This window comes from Hyperolius riggenbachi, chromosome 5, assembly GCF_040937935.1.
Source record: "Hyperolius riggenbachi isolate aHypRig1 chromosome 5, aHypRig1.pri, whole genome shotgun sequence".
Lineage (NCBI taxonomy): Eukaryota > Metazoa > Chordata > Amphibia > Anura > Hyperoliidae > Hyperolius > Hyperolius riggenbachi.
Window position 1 is genome coordinate 35,337,017 of NC_090650.1, and position 22,233 is coordinate 35,359,249.

Here is a 22,233-nt window from a genome sequence, read left to right on the forward strand (position 1 = left end):
CTTGCAGAGCCCAAATTTCCGCCCAACACATTCTATCCCGCCCACTGATCATCCGTAAATAGCGCACCGTTCAGCCCAGCCATCCTTATCTCCGCCCACCACACTACCTGAACATCCTTCACTCCGCCCAACACAATAGAGATGGGAAGTTCGGATCTTTTCAATGATCCGGATGATTCGAATCGGATCATTGAAGAGATCCGGATCTTTGATCCGAATCTCGGATCATTTTACTACCGGAAGCATTCGGGGGTGAAATGAACAGCAGGACAGGTCTGTGGACAGGAGAAGGGGAGGGAGTGGACACACAGAGAAGGGGAGAAGATGGACAGAGGGCAGGGAGTGGACAGAGAAGGCAGGAGGGACGAGCAGAGATCAGAAATGTTTGCACGTAATACCCACATGCTGCAATCATATGCTTTATATATTTCACCTATATGTTCATCTGTACACTTTGAAAGAAAAGGTCGCACAGTGAAAGAAACCATTCCCAGAAGATAAGTGCAGCTGTTTAGTGCCGAGTGCAGGAGGATCATATAATTGCCCAGCAATTACAGTGCCTGCAAAGTTACTGAGCTGTGCTGAGCCAAAAGTTTCCAATGTGATCACTGTGCAGCACTACGGAACAGCCAGCCTATAATGGGCAGCACGTTATAGCCAGTATGTGTGCTCTACACATATCTGGCAGTGGCACCCATGCCCCCTCTCTCTCATCTACCTGTCTCCCTGCAAGGCTGCCTCCCATCCAACAGAGCGATCTCTGCTTCCAGGACCCCGCTGCCCGCTGAGAGGGGGCGTGTCGCTCCTGGCCCCGCCCCTTTTGCGATCCGAATCGTTCATTTTGATGATTCGGATGATCGACTCATAAAATAGATTCGGATCAAAGATCCGAATCGTTCATGATCCGGACAACACTACAACACAACGCTAATCTCCTCCCAGCCCGTCCACCACATTGACTCCACAGTAACAACTCTGCCCAGTCTTCTATAGCCCCACCTACACAACGGACCTGTAGCTGACTGCTAAATTATTGATAGCCACACATCATGGAATAGTCATTGTGATGACCTTGGCACACCAGCTGTGACAAAACTACAAATCTCATCATGCCTCTGCCTCCCCGAGTAATGCTTAGGCCCCGTTCACACTTGCGGTTTTGCAAAAACCGCACCGGATGTCCGGACCGCACCGGAGCCGGATCGGACCTGACCCGTACGGTTCCAGTCCGGATCCGGTCCGGATCCGGTCCGGTTGCATACGGTTTCCGTGCGGTATGAACACGGTTGCGGTCCGGATCCGGATTCTTAAAGAGATAACAACCTGTATAAATACCTGGGGTTCTGGGAGGTCAGCAGAAGCTCTGGGGTCATTGTTGGAGACAGCTGGACGTGTGGAGACCATCCTTGGATACAGAGACAGCAGTTGGGACCATGGATCCAGTCATTTTTTACGCTTATTACCTGGGAATTCTCTCCTTCCTGTTGTTTACCTACTACTATGTGGGGAGAAGGCGTGCTCCTCGCAGGAGATGGTGGGTGCACCCTCTACTAGCCAGGAGGCAGAGGAAGGGAGAGTTCCAGGCCCTCTACCGGGACCTCAGACGACACCCACAGAAGTTCTACAGCTACACTCGGATGTCTATTCCCCTGTAAGTATATAGGCCTAAATACACCAACCCCCACCATTCCTAAACACCCCACCCTCACCCCCACAACACCTCATCCCTGTATACCTAGCTAAACACACCACCCTGACCCCCACACCCCTGTATACCTAGCTATACACTACACCCCCACCCTCCACAACACTCCCAAACCTCTGTAAACACACCTCCCCCATCCTCCACCCAACACCTTGTCCCACAACATACTTTACAGCTTCTTCCTTTACATCTCCTGACAGGTTTGATACCCTTTTGGAGATGGTGAAGGATGACCTTAGGAAGAAGGATACCACGTTCAGGAGAGCAGTCACACCACAAGAACAACTACTCATCACACTGAGGTATGTAAAAATAAATTTTTTTATTGCAAAAACAACCACTTTCCAACATGGAAACATTCTTCCAACATGGAAGACAAAAAAATAACATATCTATGGTATAGCCCGGTCAGTTTTAAGGAACACCAACCACCAACTTTGTGCTGGAAGAGTTGTAGGGCATAGCTGCCCAAGTGTCTTTCGGGGACACCAGGCCCTAAAATTGAAGTGCTTCAAAAACCTAACCACTGGCACATGACCCTCTGAGCCATGGATGAAGGACACAGGTCAGTGAAAAGGCTAGGCCTCTCACCGACCAGTCAAGGTGTCATTCATCCATGGCTCCAAGGGTCTTGTGCAAGTGGTTAGGAACAAGAACAAAGTGAGGAGCAAGAGGAACCGATGGCAGAGGTGCATGACTACAGGTGCAGTGCAACAGGCACAAGTTTGTGACCCAGGTAGTGTCTTTCGGGGACACCAGGCCCTAAAATTGAAGTGCTTCAAAAACCTAACCACTGGCACATGACCCTCTGAGCCATGGATGAAGGACACAGGTCAGTGAAAAGGCTAGGCCTCTCACCGACCAGTCAAGGTGTCCTTCATCCATGGCTCCAAGGGTCTTGTGCAAGTGGTTAGGAACAAGAACAAAGTGAGGAGCAAGAGGAACCGATGGCAGAGGTGCATGACTACAGGTGCAGTGCAACAGGCACAAGTTTGTGACCCAGGTAGTGTCTTTCGGGGACACCAGGCCCTAAAATTGAAGTGCTTCAAAAACCTAACCACTGGCACATGACCCTCTGAGCCATGGATGAAGGACACAGGTCAGTGAAAAGGCTAGGCCTCTCACCGACCAGTCAAGGTGTCCTTCATCCATGGCTCCAAGGGTCTTGTGCAAGTGGTTAGGAACAAGAACAAAGTGAGGAGCAAGAGGAACCGATGGCAGAGGTGCATGACTACAGGTGCAGTGCAACAGGCACAAGTTTGTGACCCAGGTAGTGTCTTTCCGGGACACCAGGCCTTAAAATTGAAGTGCTTCAAAAACCTAACCATTGGCACATGACCCTCTGAGCCATGGATGAAGGACACAGGTCAGTGAAAAGGCTAGGCCTCTCACCGACCAGTCAAGGTGTCCTTCATCCATGGCTCCAAGGGTCTTGTGCAAGTGGTTAGGAACAAGAACAAAGTGAGGAGCAAGAGGAACCGATGGCAGAGGTGCATGACTACAGGTGCAGTGCAACAGGCACAAGGTTGTGACCCAGGTAGTGTCTTTCGGGGACACCAGGCCCTAAAATTGAAGTGCTTCAAAAACCTAACCACTGGCACATGACCCTCTGAGCCATGGATGAAGGACACAGGGCAGTGAAAAGGCTAGGCCTCTCACCGACCAGTCAAGGTGTCCTTCACCCATGGCTCCAAGGGTCTTGTGCAAGTGATTAGGATCAACAAAGTAAGGAACAAGAGGAATCAAAGGCACAGGTGCAGGACTACAGGTGCTGTGCAACAGGCACAAGGTTGTGACCCAGGTAGTGTCTTTCGGGGACACCAGGCCCTAAAATTGAAGTGCTTCAAAAACCTAACCACTGGCACAGGACCCTCTGAGCCATGGATGAAGGACACAGGTCAGTGAAAAGGCTAGGCCTCTCACCGACCAGTCAAGGTGTCCTTCACCCATGGCTCCAAGGGTCTTGTGCAAGTGATTAGGATCAACAAAGTAAGGAACAAGAGGAATCAAAGGCACAGGTGCAGGACTACAGGTGCTGTGCAACAGGCACAAGGTTGTGACCCAGGTAGTGTCTTTCGGGGACACCAGGCCCTAAAGTTCAAGTCCAGCAAAACCAAAAGTTAAAAAGCCCTGTGATGGTATCCTTCCTCCGAGGATCGGAGGTATTCAGAGGAGCATGTCCAGGAACAATTTGACTTTTTTTTTCAAATTGTATCGGCACCACTACTAGAAAAGGTGGGAGTTGCTGCCTGGAAATCTGGACTCTCTTGGGTGCTGGTCGTGGATGAGCTGGACCCTGACAGCGGTGGCCCATATTGACTGCCTCTGTAGCCGGTGTACATCTGTGATGATTGCCAGGTGGGCACCGCTGTTGGTTGTGGGGGTCTAAAAATTGGTGGTTGCAATAATGGCGTGTCCATGTGCTGTTTAATCACCTCCAGCAAATTGGAATGGCACGCCATCAGGTTTTGTGAAGGCACCTTTTCAAGATATGGTATTAGAGACATCACAGTGTGAAAACACGGGTGTGCCTGCAATTTCAGTAGTTCCTTGCTTTGTTGATGCATTTGCTGCATCATGTTCTGCAGCTGGCCCACCGACTGATGATGCTGCGCACGCAGTTGGTCGATTTCTCCTCTGTGCATCTCATGCATCATTTTAAGCTCGTCCCTGTAGTGCCCATGTACAACGTCGAGCTCACATTGCAGTGTAGTGATGTGGGACTTGTACTGCTCCATGATATGGCCCCTGTCCTCATCTTGCAACTGCCGGGTTATGAGAGTTTGGTGGCTCTGAAGAATCCCGAGAAGTCCGGAGACAGCCCCGGACATCTCGGACTCTGTCTCTCTCCTTGTTGGGGGGAGGGTACCTCGACGCCTCACTGGTGTGGTGGTCCTCACTGGTGGTGTGGCAGCATCTTCCCGTCCTCTGGCCTGTGTCGGGGTTGCCCTGCGCGCTGGTTGTGCTGCAGTCTCTCGGTGCTCCTCACTTTGTTCTTGTTCCCCTGGAGCTTCCATAGCGGTCGATTGTGGAGGTTCAGCTTCTTCCACACTCGGTCCTGCAACCTCAACATCCAAGCTCTCTTCTGCCAAGTCATCATCAAAGGACGGAGTTGTGATTAAGGACTCCCTCCTCCTACTCCTCGCCTCGGGGCAATAGGTTACATCGGCGACGTCATCATCCACCAAGCTCTCCTCACTGCTGAACCGTGACTCCTGGATCGGTTCCTCTTGCTCCAAATTGTCTTCAGTCCTGTAGATAAAAAAAATATTTATTGGTGTGCCAAACAGCATGTGGCGTCAATTCACAGAGCTAGCAAACACTAGCAAACACTTTATCACCCGTTTCTACCCAACATTTGATAAAGCTTGTGAGAAAAGTTCGCTAGCCATGGGAATTGAGGCCATAGCAATACATGGCCGAAGTCATGGTAAATGAGCTCTCAGTTCCTGCCCACAGTAGTGGTACTTACAGTCTAGGTTCCAGGCTTGCATTGATGAAAGACAATTGCTTGGCAAATTGGTAGTCTTTTTGTCGCCTTCCCCCGCCACTGCCACTTCGTTCGGCAAGTTTTTTCTTCCGTAGCCATTTCACATATGCATCCCGTATATTGCGCCACCTTGTCTTGTACCTTTCTCCTGTAACGACATGAAAAATTGATTTCGATTATTTCTCTTGTAGGTACATCGCAACTGGACAAACATATACATCGCTACATGTCACATTTTGTATTGGGAAGAGCACGGTGGCAGGCATCGTCGTGAGGACTTCGAGGATCCTTTGGACGCGACTGAGGGCCAGATACATGCCTGTGCCGGACACCACGAAATGGGAGGAGATCGCCCAGGGCTTCTGGACCGAGTGCAAGTTTCCTAATTGTGTTGGCGCACTGGATGGGAAACACATCCGGCTTCAGAAACCTGTGGGGAGTGGCAGCCATTATTTCAACTATAAAAAATACTTCAGCATTGTTCTAATGGCAGTGGCAGATGCGGACTACAAGTTTGTGTACGTGGACGTGGGGTCGTACGGTAGTTCCAATGACTCTGGAATTTTCCAGCGTACGACCCTTTGCCGGCTGATGGAGGAAGGCAGACTGCGTCTCCCCCGTGACAGACCCTGGCCTGGGACAAGGGCACCGGCCTACCCCTATGTGTTTGTGGGGGACGAGGCCTTCGCCCTGTCCGACCATGTAATGCGTCCGTACCCAGACAGGGGACTTGATGCCAGCCAGCTACACTTCAATGCTCGGTTGAGCCGTGCAAGGAGAATGGTGGAGTGCACATTTGGGATCCTGGTGTCAAAGTGGAGGGTGTTCCACACGCCCATACTGCTGAAACCGGGCAACGCAGTTGTCGTGGTGAAGGCAGCATGCATCCTCCACAACTTTGTGCGGCAGGAGGAAAGAGAGACTCCGGAACCCCCGAATGTGCTTCCACTAATGCCCCTGCGGAGGTATGCAACCAGGCCAAGGGTAGTGTCACTGCGGAACAGGGACCAACTGAGACTTTATTTTACCACACCACCTGGACGAGGGTGAATGTTTGGTTTTTAATATGTTTTGTTGAAATGTGTTTATTTTGGAGTTTCAAGTTTGAGTGATTTTAAATGTATTAATTTTTTACAATAAATTGATGTATAATAATTGGTCATTGTGTATGTTTTATGTGCACAGGTGGGGTACATCGCAGGTGGGTGGGATACATCACAGGTGGGTGGGATACAGCACAGGTGGGTGGGATACAGCACAGGTGGGGTACAGGTGGGTGGGATACATCACAGGTGGGATACATCACAGGTGGGGTAGAGGTGGGTGGGATACATCACAGGTGGGGTAGAGGTGGGTGGGATACATCACAGGTGGGGTACAGGTGGGTGGGATACATCACAGGTGGGGTACAGGTGGGTGGGATACATCACAGGTGGGATACATCACAGGTGGGGTAGAGGTGGGTGGGATACATCACAGGTGGGGTAGAGGTGGGTGGGATACATCACATGTGGGGTAGAGGTGGGTGGGATACATCACAGGTGGGGTAGAGGTGGGTGGGATACATCACAGGTGGGGTACAGGTGGGTGGGATACATCACAGGTGGGGTACAGGTGGGTGGGATACATCACAGGTGGGTGGGATACATCACAGGTGGGATACACCACAGGTGGGATACATCACAGGTGGGATACATCACAGGTGGGGTACAGGTGGGTGGGATACATCACAGGTGGGTGGGATACATCACAGGTGGGATACACCACAGGTGGGATACATCACAGGTGGGATACATCACAGGTGGGGTACAGGTGGGTGTGATACATCACAGGTGGGTGGGATACAGCACAGGTGGGGTACAGGTGGGTGGGATACATCACAGGTGGGATACATCACAGGTGGGGTACAGGTGGGTGGGATACATCACAGGTGGGGTAGAGGTGGGTGGGATACATCACAGGTGGGGTACTGGTGGGTGGGATACATCACAGGTGGGATACATCACAGGTGGGGTACAGGTGGGTGGGATACATCACAGGTGGGGTAGAGGTGGGTGGGATACATCACAGGTGGGGTACTGGTGGGTGGGATACATCACAGGTGGGATACATCACAGGTGGGGTACAGGTGGGTGTGATACATCACAGGTGGGTGGGATACATCACAGGTGGGATACATCACAGGTGGGGTACAGGTGGGTGGGCCACGGGTGGGTGGGCAACACGTGGGTGACACAAATCCATAGCAAAAGTTGAATACATCACAAGCTTAAACCACAAGCCCCCCCCCAAAAACTTCTAGTCAACATACCCTCTGTGCCTTGCTGTCTCTTGCTCAAGTTCTCAAAGTCCTCCACATACAGCTTGGCAATTTTTTTCCACAGGCCTCTGCATTTTTTGATGTTGCTGTGGTCCGCATCCCCCTTGTCCCACAGGGCTGGTACCTGCTGCACCTGTAGGATGAGGTCTTCTGATGTGTAGGGCCTCACCCCCTCGCTATCAGACAGATCCTGCTCCATATTGCTGCCAAAGAGCTCCAGCATGAAGTCACTGCTGCTCCACTCTGTGAACGCTGGTGCCATGTGGTCCCCATCCAAAATGGCCACCATACCATAGAGTCAACATAGGAAGTGTGGTAGGTACAACATCCGGTTTTTATAGCCAGTGTGTTGTGCGCTCTCCGGTTCTCATTGGTTTCCATTGGCCGGATGCAACATTCCGGCTCCGGTCCGGATACGTCAGCCGGACCAAAAAATAGCGCATGTTGGAACGGACGCCGGAGTCCGGATCCGGTCCGGCTCCGGTCCGGACGAAACGGACGCATGTGAACGGTCGCATAGACTTTCATTGCTATGCCGTGCGTCCGTTTCGTCCGGTTCGCATGCGGTCCGGCTCCGGCACGGCGATTCCGGATAGCAGCCGCTAATGTGAACCGGGCCTTAGAGCTGTCAAAGTATTGCAATGCCTCATAGGACTTGTAGTTCCACCCAGGGGTGAGCCTGGGGTACCTGGCACCTGGGTGCAAGATTTTCTCTGGCGCCTATAGAAGTGGTTAAATTAACTGCGCCTAACCACATAACCACACCCATGTCCTACCTAATCACACGGTTGATACCCCAATCCTACCCCTCTTCCATGGGCTTGCTCCTGGCTGACTTTGGCTGCCTGCGAGTCTGCTAGTCTCTGGACTGAAGGAATAAGTTGTTGGGTGAGGTCCTTTATATTGTGAAGGATCAAAACACAGTCCTCTTTGGGGGCAGTCCACCTTGCCCCAGAGGCGTAGCTAGGGTTTTCAGCGCCCGGGGACAAAGACTATTAATGCGCCCCCTAAGGTGAAGGGTCGTGACCAAATGTGGGCGTGGTTATGGGTGCTCCACATTTGGTCACGCCCCTTCAAATGTACATGGAGGTTAGCAGGCTCACGCTCACCCACCCTCCCTCAGTATGTACCTTCCAGCATGTTCCAAGACAAATTCAGCAATCATGAGCCCCCCCATCAAGACAAATTCCGCAATCATGAGTAAACATGAGGCCCTCAACATGACCAACTCAGCAATCATGAGGCCCCCAACAAGACAAATTTAGCAATCCTGAGGCCCCCAACAAGACAAATTCAGCAATCATGAGGCCCCTAACAAGACAAATTCAGCAATCATGAGGCCCCTAACAAGACAAATTCAGCGATCTTGAGGCCCCCAACAAATCATGAGGCCCCCAACAAGACAAATTCAGTAACCATGAGGCCCCCAACAAGACAAATTCAGCAGTCATGAGGCACATAAATAGACAGCATTTCACATAAATAGGCAGAATGCCCCCTTAATATGGTAGACACCTCTCACCTGGCAGCAGTTCCCCAAAATACACTCAATCTGACAGCAGTGCTTCCCCAAAAATAGGTAGCCCCAGGTCTATAGGTGTCCCCAGAATAGGTGGCCAGCAGTATAGATGTCCCCAGAACAGGTAGCCAGGGGTAGAGATGTCCACAGAACAGGTAGCCAGGGGTATATGTGCCCAGTATATGTAGGCAGGGGTATGTGTCCCCAGTATATGTAGCCAGGGGTATATGCCCAGTATATGTGGCCAGGGGTATATATGCCCAGTATATGTAGCCAGGGGTATATATGCCCAGTATATGTAGCCAGGGGTATATGTACCCAGTATATGTAGTTAGGGGTATATGTGCCCAGTATATGTAGGCAGGGGTATATGTGCCCAGAGTAGGTAGCCAGGGGTATATGCCCAGTATATGTAGGCAGGGGTATATGTGCCCAGAGTAAGTAGCCAGGGGTATGTGCCCAGAGTAGGTAGCCAGGGGAATATGTGCCCAGAGTAGGTAGCCAGGGGTATATGTGCCCTGAGTAGGTAGCCAGGGGTATATGTGCCCAGAGTAGGTAGCCAGGGGTATATGCCCAGTATATGTAGGCAGGGGTATATGTGCCCAGAGTAGGTAGCCAGGGGTATATGTGCCCAGAGTAGGTAGCCAGGGGTATATATGCCCAGAGTAGGTAGCCAGGGGTATATGTGCCCAGAGTAGGTAGCCAGGGGTATATGTGCCCTGAGTAGGTAGCCAGGGGTATATGTGCCCAGAGTAGGTAGCCAGGGGTATATGCCCAGTATATGTAGGCAGGGGTATATGTGCCCTGAGTAGGTAGCCAGGGGTATATGTGCCCAGAGTAGGTAGCCAGGGGTATATGCCCAGTATATGTAGGCAGGGGTATATGTGCCCAGAGTAGGTAGCCAGGGGTATATGTGCCCAGAGTAGGTAGCCAGGGGTATATGCCCAGTATATGTAGGCAGGGGTATATGTGCCCAGAGTAGGTAGCAGTGATCTCCCCAGAATGTTTTTCCAGCCGGGTGGCATGAAAAAGTAGCCGGGTGGCATGAAAAAGTAGCCGGGTGGGGCGAGATGAAAATGCAGGGCAACTCTGCTTACAGCATAGAAGGAGGTCAGGAGGTGAGCTGATGACAGCCGGGTGGTCACCAAATCTAGCTGGGTGGAGCACCCGGCTAAAAGAGCCTGGGGAGAACACTGAGGTAGCCAGGGGTATATGTGCCCAGAGTAGGTAGCCAGGGGTATATGCCCAGTATATGTAGGCAGGGGTATATGTGCCCAGAGTAGGTAGCCAGGGGTATATGTGCCCAGAGTAGGTAGCCAGGGGTATATGCCCAGTATATGTAGGCAGGGGTATATGTGCCCTGAGTAGGTAGCCAGGGGTATATGTGCCCAGAGTAGGTAGCCAGGGGTATATGCCCAGTATATGTAGGCAGGGGTATATGTGCCAAGAGTAGGTAGCCAGGGGTATATGTGCCCAGAGTAGGTAGCCAGGGGTATATGTGCCCAGAGTAGGTAGCCAGGGGTATATGTGCCCAGAGTAGGTAGCCAGGGGTATATGCCCAGTATATGTAGGCAGGGGTATGTGCCCAGAGTAGGTAGCCAGGGGTATATGTGCCCAGAGTAGGTAGCCAGGGGTATATATGCCCAGAGTAGGTAGCCAGGGGTATATGTGCCCAGAGTAGGTAGCCAGGGGTATATGTGCCCAGAGTAGGTAGCCAGGGGTATATGTGCCCAAAGTAGGTAGCCAGGGGTATATGCCCAGTATATGTAGGCAGGGGTATATGTGCCCAGAGTAGGTAGCCAGGGGTATATGTGCCCAGAGTAGGTAGCCAGGGGTATATATGCCCAGAGTAGGAAGCCAGGGGTATATGTGCCTAGAGTAGGTAGCCAGGGGTATATGTGCCCAGAGTAGGTAGCCAGGGGTATATGTGCCCAGAGTAGGTAGCCAGGTCAGGTGTCCCCCTCCCCAGCAGGAGGGGAGCAGCGCAGAGAAGAGCTGCTCTCCCTTCCTCGCTGTCCCCTCCGGGTGGCTGGCAGCGGCGGGCGGAACTTACCTCCGTCTCGTCGCAGCGCCGGATGGATCTGCCACTACTCTGGTCTGGTCCAGACCAGAGCAGCGGCTGCGCACCCGAACTTCCGCCCGGCGCTGGAGCGAGACGGAGGTGAGTTCCGCCCGCCGCTGCCAGCCAAGAGCCACCCGGACATTGGAGGGGACAGCGAGGGAGGGAGAGAGCACCTAAGGTGAGGGAAGGAGGGGGGATATGGCCCCCCTTCCCCACCGTCCGCACAGCTCTCCCTCTTCTCTGCGCTGCTCCCCTCACCCGCCCAAAAAAAAACCAAAAAAAAAACCCCGCAGCTCAGCCAGGCGGAGGGCGCCCTTGGGGACCAGGCGCCCCGGGGCACTTGTCCTACCCCGACCCCCCCTAGCTCCGCGCCTGCCTTGCCCACTATAGCTAGTGTATCACTTTAGAAAAGGACTCATGTAGTCAATGCAATCTCAGGATTACAAAAAACTCCCAATAGAAAAAGCTTTATTGATACATATACAAAAGGGTATATCCAAAAATAGAAAAGTATAAAAACACACAATTCTTCGATATCAGGCAGTGGGTCCTCATAGAGCCAGAGACATAAGAACACTATCTGGTTTAACTTGGTAAGTGATTATTGCTTTGTGGGTATTACATTTTTCAAGGCAACGACACATGTTCGTTTCGGGCTTTTGTAACTATATATGCCCTTCGTCAGGCCAAGATACCCAGCTCTGTATGGCTCAATCAGGCGAGGAAAACCAAGTAAGAATCAACAAGTAATATGCTGGGGGCGCCTGAACATACCAGGCGTACACAATACCTTCCCAACAGCGATGAAGACGCTGGGACGTGTTACAAAAGCCCGAAACAAACGTGCCGTTGCCTTGAAAAATTTAATACCCACAAAGCAATAATCACTTACCAAGTTAAACCAGATAGTGTTCTTATGTCTCTGGCTCTATGAGGACTCACTGCCTGATATCGAAGAATTGTGTGTTTTTATACTTTTCTATTTTTGGATATACCCTTTTGTATATGTATCAATAAAGCTTTTTCTATTGGGAGTTTTTTGTAATCCTGAGATTGCATTGACTACATGAGTCCTTTTCTAAAGTGATACACAGTCTCTGGACTGACTCAGGCTGTGAGGCTCTGCGAGTGCGACGCAGTCACACACTGCATATTTATGGCTGCCTGCGGCCACCCTACTCTCGCTCGCTGTCGTCGGCTCCTCCCCCGCCAAGCCCAAGCGTGAGGTGGGCTGCCTGTATCTTTCATGTTGCGCCGCGCAGCCTGCCAGTGTTGCCAACCTTTCACGTGATTTTTTACTGACAAATACCTAAAAATTTACTGACAAAAGATTATTTTTACTGACAAAATTTCCCCACTAAATGCACATAAGAGACAGCGTTTCACCAGTAAATGCACGTAATGACAGACAGCCTTTTATCAGTAAATGCACATAATGAGAGACAGCTTTTCCACAGTAAATGCACATAATAAGAGACAGCTTTTCACCAGTAAATGCACATAATAAGAGACCACTTTTCACCAGTAAATGCACATAATAAGAGACCGATTTTCACCAGTAAATGCACATAATAAGAAACCGCTTTTCACCAGTAAATGCACATAATAAGAGACAGCTTTTCACCAGCAAATGCACATAATAAGAGACAGCTTTTCACCAGTAAATGCACATAATAAGAGACAGCCTTTCACCAGTAAATGCACATGATGACAAACAGCCAGTGTCCCCAGTATATGTAGCCAGGGACCCCCTTTAGGCAGTTAATGACAGGGACCCCCCCCCTCTAGCCGCCACCGCTTCCCCCTCACCTTGCAGTGTCAGACCTCAGGATCAGCGGGCGACCCGACCAGTATGAGCGGGCGCCTGACGCCCCCGCTCTATATGCGGAAGTGATGTCACTTCCGCATATCAGTGCGGTGTGCTAGGTCCTAGCGCCCGCACTATTGGTCGCCGCCTGATCGAGGTCTGACGCGGCTAGAGAGAGGGAGGGAGCGGCGGCTAGAGGGAGGGAGGGAGCGGCGGCCAGAGGGGGTGAACAGCAATGCAGCAGCAGCACCCGCCCAGGCGCGGCCCTGGTTCCACCACAGCTGGAGTGCCAAGGTTAGCCATCATGAGGTCAGAAGTGGATTTTTTTTTGCTGCCCAAACACATTATTAATAAGACAATAAAATGATTAACTCAGTAAGAACTGAACACTTTTTAATGCAACAGGAAATGATGAAAATTTTGTTCAGACAGTATCGAATTACGATGTTTTTAAATAAGTCAAAAGCTTCCAACTGTCCCTTTTTGGGAGCTCTGTCCCTCTGTCTCTCTTTCCTCCTCATTTGTCTCTCTTTCACGACTTTGTCCCTCTTTCTATGTAAATATATATATTTCTCTACTAAAAAATATGTTTGATTGACTCTAAACTTTATTCCCATCCTTTAAATTGATATATTACTAATTGTAGAATGTTAATATGAGGGAAATTGAACCAGGATAGAAAGGACCAGTGTGGTTTGAATTATAAAACAACATATTTTTCTTATGAAATCTTTACGGTATGCGTGGTGTGGCGGGGGCGTGATCAGGGGTGTGGCAGGGGTGTGGTTTAAGTGTCCCTCTTTCTCATCTCAAAAATTTGGGAGGTATGAATTATTATTAACACTAGTAGACCTAATCCAGTTTAAAAATGGGCCCTAGGTCTCTTGTCACACCGCCGCATGTCAGTGCGCATGCGCGCACACCCGCCAGCCGCGTGCACATCCACCTGCTCCCTAGCCCCTTCCTCCTCCTGTCCCAACGGCTGTCCGTGCTTCACATGCGCAGTAGCGCAAACGCACAGACACAGGGAAAAAGGAGGACGCAGCAACACTTAGGTATTATTATATAGCGTAATAAATGCTTTGAACAACAGGCATTAATGATGTTCCTCAAACGAGTATGAGACCGATCGTGCACGGTGACAAGGGCCCACAACAGGTGCCTTTTCCTAGACATGTAAATGTAAATTGCCCAGTCATCTCATATCGATAGGATAGGGGCAGTTGGCATTCCTCGAGTGCCTAGATCTGATGGCCCCATAAAAATGTTCCTATGGGGCTCCATTGTCTCTAGCTATGCTACTGGTTGCTACTGGCATTGCCTTGATAGAAAAAACTTGCTGGGGACGGCCTGCACCAGTGGCCAAACCACTTGCATCACACCTTATGAAAAGATATCACACCTTATGAAAACATATCACACCCTATGAAAAGATATCACACCTTATCAAAGATATCACACCCTATGAAAATATATCACACCTTATCAAAGTTAACACGCCTTATCAGAGTAGCATACCGAAAGCTATGAACCAGCAGGGGCTCAGGGCAGGACGAGTGCCATTGCCAATTAGCAGGCATAAGTTTGTAGCGCTCGCTATGCTACTCTGATAAGGCATGTTAACTTTGTTAATGTGTGATATCTTTTTTATAGGGTTTGATATCTTTTCATAAGGTGTGATACCTTTTCATAGGGTGTGATATCTTTTCATAAGGTGTGATATTTTTGATAAGGTGTGATATCTTTTCATAGGGTGTGATATCTTTTCATAAGGTGTGATATCTTTGATAAGGTGTGATATCTTTTCATAGGGTGTGATATCTTTTCATAGGGCGTGATATCTTTGATAAAGTGTGATATCTTTCATAAGGTGTGATATCTTTTCATAGGGTGTGATATCTTTTCATAAGGTGTGATATCTTTGATAAGGTGTGATATCTTTGATAAGGTGTGATATCTTTTCATAAGGTGTAATATCTTTTCATGAGGTGTGATATCTTTGATAAGGTGTGATATCTTTTCATAGGGTGTGATATCTTTGATAAGATGTGATATCTTTCATAGGGTGTGATATCTTTTCATAGGGTGTGATATCTTTTCATAAGGTGTGATATCTTTGATAAGGTGTGATATCTTTGATAAGGTGTGATATCTTTGATAAGGTGTGAGATCTTTTCATAGGGTGTGATATCTTTTCATAGGGTGTGATATCTTTGATAAGGTGTGATATCTTTTCATAAGGTGTGATATCTTTGATAAGGTGTGATATCTTTGCTAAGGTGTGATATCTTTTCATAGGGTGTGATATCTTTTCATAAGGTGTGATATCTTTTCATAGGGTGTGATATCTTTTCATAAGGTGTGATATCTTTTCATAGGGTGTGATATCTTTTCATAGGGTGTGATATCTTTTCATAAGGTGTGATATCTTTGATAAGGTGTGATATATTTTCATAAGGTGTGATATCTTTGATAAGGTGTGATATCTTTGATAAGGTGTGATATCGTTTCATAAGGTGTGATATCTTTGATAAGGTGTGATATCTTTGCTAAGGTGTGATATCTTTTCATAGGGTGTGATATCTTTTCATAAGGTGTGATATCTTTTCATAGGGTGTGATATCTTTTCATAGGGTGTGATATCTTTTCATAAGGTGTGATATCTTTGATAAGGTGTGATATCTTTTCATAAGGTGTGATATCTTTGATAAGGTGTGATATCTTTGCTAAGGTGTGATATCTTTTCATGGGGTGTGATATCTTTTCATAAGGTGTGATATATTTTCATAGGGTGTGATATCTTTTCATAGGGTGTGATATCTTTTCATAAGGTGTGATATCTTTGATAAGGTGTGATATCTTTTCATAAGGTGTGATATCTTTGATAAGGTGTGATATCTTTGATAAGGTGTGATATCTTTTCATAGGGTGTGATATCTTTTCATAAGGTGTGATATCTTTTCATAGGGTGTGATATCTTTTCATAGGGTGTGATATCTTTTCATAAGGTGTGATATCTTTGATAAGGTGTGATATCTTTTCATAAGGTGTGATATCTTTGATAAGGTGTGATATCTTTGCTAAGGTGTGATATCTTTTCATAGGGTGTGATATCTTTTCATAAGGTGTGATATCTTTTCATAGGGTGTGATATCTTTTCATAGGGTGTGATATCTTTTCATAAGGTGTGATATCTTTGATAAGGTGTGATATTTTTGATAAGGTGTGATAGCTTTGATAAGGTGTGATATCTTTTCATAAAGTGTGAGATTTGAGTTATCACGGTTTAGTGAATTAAGCCCCTTGTGTGACATACCGGTCTGCTCTGCTGGCAGAACACCTGCAATTTGCACCAGAGATATCCGATGATTGAACATGATATTACTGCACATGGTGTCCTGTGTGGGGCCGATGTGATGTTCGGTGATATGTGCTGGCGTTCCCTGGGATGCCGTCACACATGGCTGTCATACCTCTACAGGCAGAAGCATCTTTCATCAATATATTATACCTAATGCCATACATTAAACCAGTTGTGATGACAGCAAAACCACACCATGGGCTTGATTCACTAAGACAAATAGCATGCCTTATCTGAGATAACACACCTTATCAACGTTAACCTCCTTGCCGGTCTAAAAAATCCGGCAAGGAGGCAGCGCCGCACTTTTTTTTTATTTTTATTTTTTTTAAATCATGTAGCGAGCCCAGGGCTCGCTACATGATAGCCGCTATGCGGCGGCATCCCCCCACCCACTCCGATCGCCTTCGGCGATCAGAGTATGCAGGGAATCCCGTTGAGAACGGGATTTCCTGCAGGGCTTCCCCGGTCGCCATGGCGACCGGGCGGGATGACGTCACCGACGTCATAGACGTCGTGACGTCAGAGGGAACTCCGATCCGCCCCTTAGCGCTGCCTGGCACTGATTGGCCAGGCTGCGCAGGGGTCTGGGGCGGGGGGGGGGCGGCTCAGCGCGGCGGGTAGCGGCGAATCGGCGGCGATCGCGACCTACACGCAGCTAGCAAAGTGCTAGCTGCGTGTAGGGAAAAAAAATTATGCAAATCGGCCAAGCGGGGCCTGAGATATCCTCCTGCGCAGGTTACCCCGAGCTGAGCTCGGGATAACCGGCAAGGAGGTTAACATGCCTTATCAGAGTAACATAGTGAGCGCTACGAACCCGCAGGGGCACAGGGCAGGACGAGTGGAGCTCTCATCATTGCCAATTAGAAGGCATAAGTTTATAGTGCTCGCTATGCTACTCTGATAAGGCATGTTAACTTTCGATAAGGCATGTTATCTCTGATAAGGCGTGTTAACTCGGATAAGGCATGCTATTTGTTTTAGTGAATCAACCCTATTGTGTGTAGGTTTTAGCTATGTTTGGAATGTCTTATTTGCATGGTATGAATCTCTGCAGTCGGACATGCTAAGAACAGTGTAACATTGAAGCAGAGCTATATGAAAAGCCTGTCAGATTTCACACACACACACACACAATTACAAAGACAGGCAGAGCTTTCTCTCACACACACACGGTTAACAGATGCACTGTGAGGGAATTCCTCCCTCCCCTCATGGCTCACTCTGCTGTCAGATTAGAGAAGACTGCTGTCAGAAAAGTGCAAAAGGAAATAGATAACAGTAAACAAAGAGATAAGCATTCAAATGTACACACCAGTACTTAGCAGCACTTCCCAAACATTTCTTATCTCAATTGATGGTTTGGTTTCACACAGGTGCAACCACAAATGGGTCTCTATAAGCTGCTCAGTGAATCTGCCGGTCTGTGTGCTTTGTCGTGCGTCGATTTGTTCCACTCCCTGTCCTCTTACGTTCCTGTGTCCATCATGTCACACATGGCTGGATGGCATGTTGTGGCCCAACACGTGTATCACTTGCACACATTCACAAATGCAGATCACGCTGCTCCAGGATACAGTCTCACCTGAATTTCACTGTCACTTGATCCGAAAACCTAATCATGTGCCTCCGACTCTCCCTTTTACCAGTACGGTGGTTTGAATACAGCTATGTGCAGTCCTTTATGGTGTTGAAATTTCACTTTATCATTTAGTATTTATATAGCGTTGACATCTTCCGCAGCACTGTAAAGAGTATATTGTCTTGTCGCTTAACTGACCCTCAGGGCTCTTTCACACTAGCCAACGCGTGCACAAACACAATTTTCGTGCCTGCGTAATTACAACGGCATGACGGGAAGTTGTGGTTCGACGGGGATCTTAACACACCCGACGGGAAACAGTTTGCATCGTACGATTAAAAGTTCCCAGATGCATTATAACGCATAGCTCCCAACTGTCCCTCTTTCGGAGGGACAGTCCCTCTTTGGGAGCCCTGTCCCTCTTTTCTCCTCATTTGTCCCTCTTTCAGGACATTGTCCCTCTTTCTATGTAAATATATATATTTCTCTACTAAAAATGTGTTTGATTGACTCTAAACTTTATTCTCATCCTTTCAATTGATATATTACTAATTTTAAAATGTTCCTATGAAGGAAAATGAACCAGGATAGAAAGGACCAGTGTGGTTTGAATAATAAAAAAACACATATTTTTCTTATGAAATCTTTGTGGTATACGTGACTAGGGGTGTGTCAGGTGCGTGATTAGGGGTGTGGCATGGGGTGTCAGGGGCGTGATTAGGGGTGTGGCAGGGGTGAGGCTTAAGTGTCCCTCTTTCTCATCTCAAAAAGTTGGGAGGTATGATAACGTAACGCTTTGTCAACAGACTTTCATGTTACCTTTCTTACCGCATCCTAGGTGCGTTCCGTCAAAACGGACGATCAGCTCCTTAGAGGGGCTCAGACTCTAATCCCTACCATAGTCATATGTCTATGTATATATCGTGTAGTCTGTAGTGCATGTACTGGTTGAACTCGATTATACTGGTTGAACTCGATTATACTGGTTGAACTCGATGGACGTATGTCTTTTTTCAACCAAAATAACTATGTAACTATGTATCATAGTCTAGGTACAATTTTGGGCTGAAGCCAATGAGCTTATCTGTATGTTTTTGGGATGTGGGAGGAAACCAGAGTGTCCAGAGGAAACCCAGACAGACATGGGGAGAACATACAAAATCTGTGCAGATAGTGCCATGGCTGGGATTCGAACCCGTACCAAGTGTTGCTTTCCCAATATAAAGAAAAAAAAAACATAAAAAAAAATTCACATGCTCTGTTTTATTTTTCCTGGACATAAACGGCATTTATTAAAAAATAATTACAAAAAGCACACAAGGTGTTAGAATTACGGGCGCTTTCAGCAATGATAGTACGGAGCGATAGAGTCACTAGGCAGCTATTCTGGACGTCTTCATCAGATGCTCATGACGGACATTATAAACTAGGGAAATAATAATAATAAAAGAACATTAAAATGTAATTTCCTAGAGATGTGCACAAATCTCACTACAAGAAAAATATATTGGCTCTTTTTTTTAATTGTTAAATAAATTATAATTAGTACAAAAAATATACTGTATTTGCCACCGTATAAAATACTCCGGAATATGACGCACCTAGGTTTAGAGGGCAAAAGCCAGGGAAAAAAATAAATAATAATATATATAGTAAACCTCGTGTGTCCATATTCCAGGATCGTCTTGTAGACGTTCTCCCCCAATGATTGTGTCCTCTTTTGTCCCCCTTCTGTCCCCAGTGTGGCCCCTTCTGTCCCCTGTTTTGTCTCCTGTGTTCCCCGTTTTGTCTCCTGTGTCCCCGTTATGCCTCATGTCCCCAGTGGGCCTCCTGTGTCTCCAGTTATGCCTCCTGTGTCCCCCGTGTGGCCTCCTGTGTCCCATGTTTTGCCTCCTGTCTCCCCTGTGTGTCACACCCCCCCCCCCCCCATTTAGCCTGGGTGTAGCCTCCCCGTCTCTTGCGCGGCTCCCCCTAGTGACGGCTTCTGCTGATGACACGATCAGCAGAAGCCGTCACTAGGGGGAGCCGTGCAGGAGACAAGAGGTCTCTGTTCAGAGCTGGAGGCATTGATTAGATGAGACTCATACTCACACATGGGGGGCAGAGCAGGCTACAAGGGGGAGCAGAAGACACTTGGGGGACACAGTACAGGGGGTCCTTGACGTTGCGGCGGGTCGGCGTCTCATATTGGCAGGCATTTGTAAGACATAAACTCCCTGTATTCGACGCATAACACATAGGGACTTTTTCTCCCAATTTTTTTTTGGGGAAAAGAGTGCATCTTATTAGAGATGGCTTGAACCGTTCGCCGGGCGAATCTCTGTGGGCCCTGTACTACTTCCGGGTTGCTATGACCCAGAGTAGTACGCCTGCGCTGGCCCGGCGGTGCGCGTCCTATATCACGCTCCTGTTGCCGGGCACTCTCTGTGCATGAGCGTGACTTCTACCAGCCCCCTGCAGCCGACTTGTGCCTGCACAGCCACTCAGTGATGCTCCAGTACGCCGCTACGGCTCACTTTAGCCGGGAGCATACTGCGCAGACGCAGTAGAGATTTTCTCATACAGTGCCTGCGCAGGACGCTCCTGGCCACAGGAACATGTACTAGGATACGCATGGCCAGGGCGCATTGGAGGTCAACTTAGAAGTCGGCTTCCAATGCGTGAAGAAAAGTGAGCTGCGGCGGGGCAACGGAGGATCGGTTCAGGATGGTGTGGGCACAGGTTGGCTGCAGGGGGCTGGCAGAAGCTCCAGGTAAGTGAAACTCATATTTTTTTTAGTTTATTTCAGTTCTGCTTTAAGCACAGCAGAGCCACAAACAGTCTAAAGCCTGTACCCACAAAGTGATTTTTACGGAGATTTTTCTGACGACCCACAATTTTTTTGGAGCAATTGTTTGCGTGATGTGGGTGATTCACAATGAGGGTACAGGCAGGCGATTATATGAACGACGCTTGGCAACGTGCGGCGATAACAGCCATTATGACGGATCAGATATTTCAGATCCCCGGTATGTACCGCAATTAGGGATGCTCAAATCCGGATCCGGGAGAAACCCGGATAGTTGCTATCCGGATATCTCCCAGTAAACCTGTGCGGGGTGGGCGGGGGTGGTCAAGCTTACCTGTCTGACGTCTTCTTCGTCCGTCCCTGGCGCCTCCCACGATGCGGTCCATGCGCATCACGTGACTACAAACACTTCCTCATTCAACCCGGAAGGAGGAAGTGTTTGTAGTCACGTGACCGCCGCTTGGACCGCATCGTGGGAGGCGCCAGGGACGGACAAAGAAGACGTCAGACAGGTAAGCTTGACCCCCCGCCCAGGTTTACTGGGAGATATCCAGATAGCAACTATCCGGGTTTCTCCCAGATCCGGATTTGAGCATCCCTAACCGCAATCTCTTGACTCCCCGTTTTGCGCTTGCCGTGTGCCATGTTCCCAAGAGTAGGAAGATGGATTGGAGAACACTTGTTCGCCCCCCTTTTTGGGGGAGAATAAGTGCGTCTTACATGACGAAAAATACGGTAAGTGGCAATCAGCTACTTCCTTTAGCAACATCACATTCATTTTCATGACTGAGGCAATGAAAACACAAAATGCTACCATAATAAAAGGGGAACTTCAGCCTAAACAAACATACCGTCATCAAGTTACATTAGGTATGTATGTTAATTAAAATAGATAGGTAATATCATCTCTCACCCACCCTGTTTTAAAAGAACAGGCAAAGGTTTGTGATTCATGGGGGCTGCCATCTTTGTCATGGGGGCAGCCATCTTTTTGGTTGAAAGGAGGTGACAGGGAGCATGAGACACAATTCCAACTGTCCTGTGTCCTGATTACCCCTCCCAGCTGCACGCGCTAAGATTCAAATGTAAAATTCAAAATGTAAAAAAAAAAAAATTGCTCCAAAACAGCAGAACAAGAACATCAGAAATCCCATCATGCTTTGCACAGCATCAGGGGAAAAAAGCCCGGGCAGTTTTATTCTGTGCAGCTAAAAATGAGGCTTGTATAAGAGAAACAAAGTGCTGATGCTGCGAAACTGTTAAAGAAACACCAAACCTTTTCAGTGCTGCTGAGTCGATTTTTAGTCCGGAGGTTCACTTTAATGCAGACTGGCAGTCCTTCCAAAAACTAATTAGAGGTAATAAAACCTCTGTGTGGCCGTACAAACATTTAGGATACTGACTCAGGCTTGTTCCCACTACATGCATCAGAGAAACGGACATGTTTATGGATCCTATGTTATTTATAGGATAACTGAACACTTGTCCGTCAGCAATGGACTGGCTCAATTATCAGGACCCATAGCAGAGATTCAGGTGACAGAGGAGGTTGTCGAGGGGCCGATGAGCCTGAAGAGGGCTGGAGAAAGCCTAAGGTAA

At 48.4% G+C, this 22,233-nt stretch overlaps 1 protein-coding gene across 1 annotated transcript in view; it reads right to left on the bottom strand.

Annotated features, from left to right (window-relative positions):
• Positions 1 to 19,107: 19,107 nt before the first annotated feature.
• SRI (sorcin) overlaps positions 19,108 to 22,233 on the bottom strand; it is a 30,017-nt gene continuing 26,891 nt past the window's right edge. Inside the window, exon 8 of the mRNA XM_068238565.1 lies at positions 19,108 to 19,272. Within this exon, the coding sequence (XP_068094666.1) occupies positions 19,246 to 19,272 (27 nt within the window). The 3' untranslated portion in view covers positions 19,108 to 19,245. The remainder of the gene's footprint in view (positions 19,273 to 22,233) is intronic.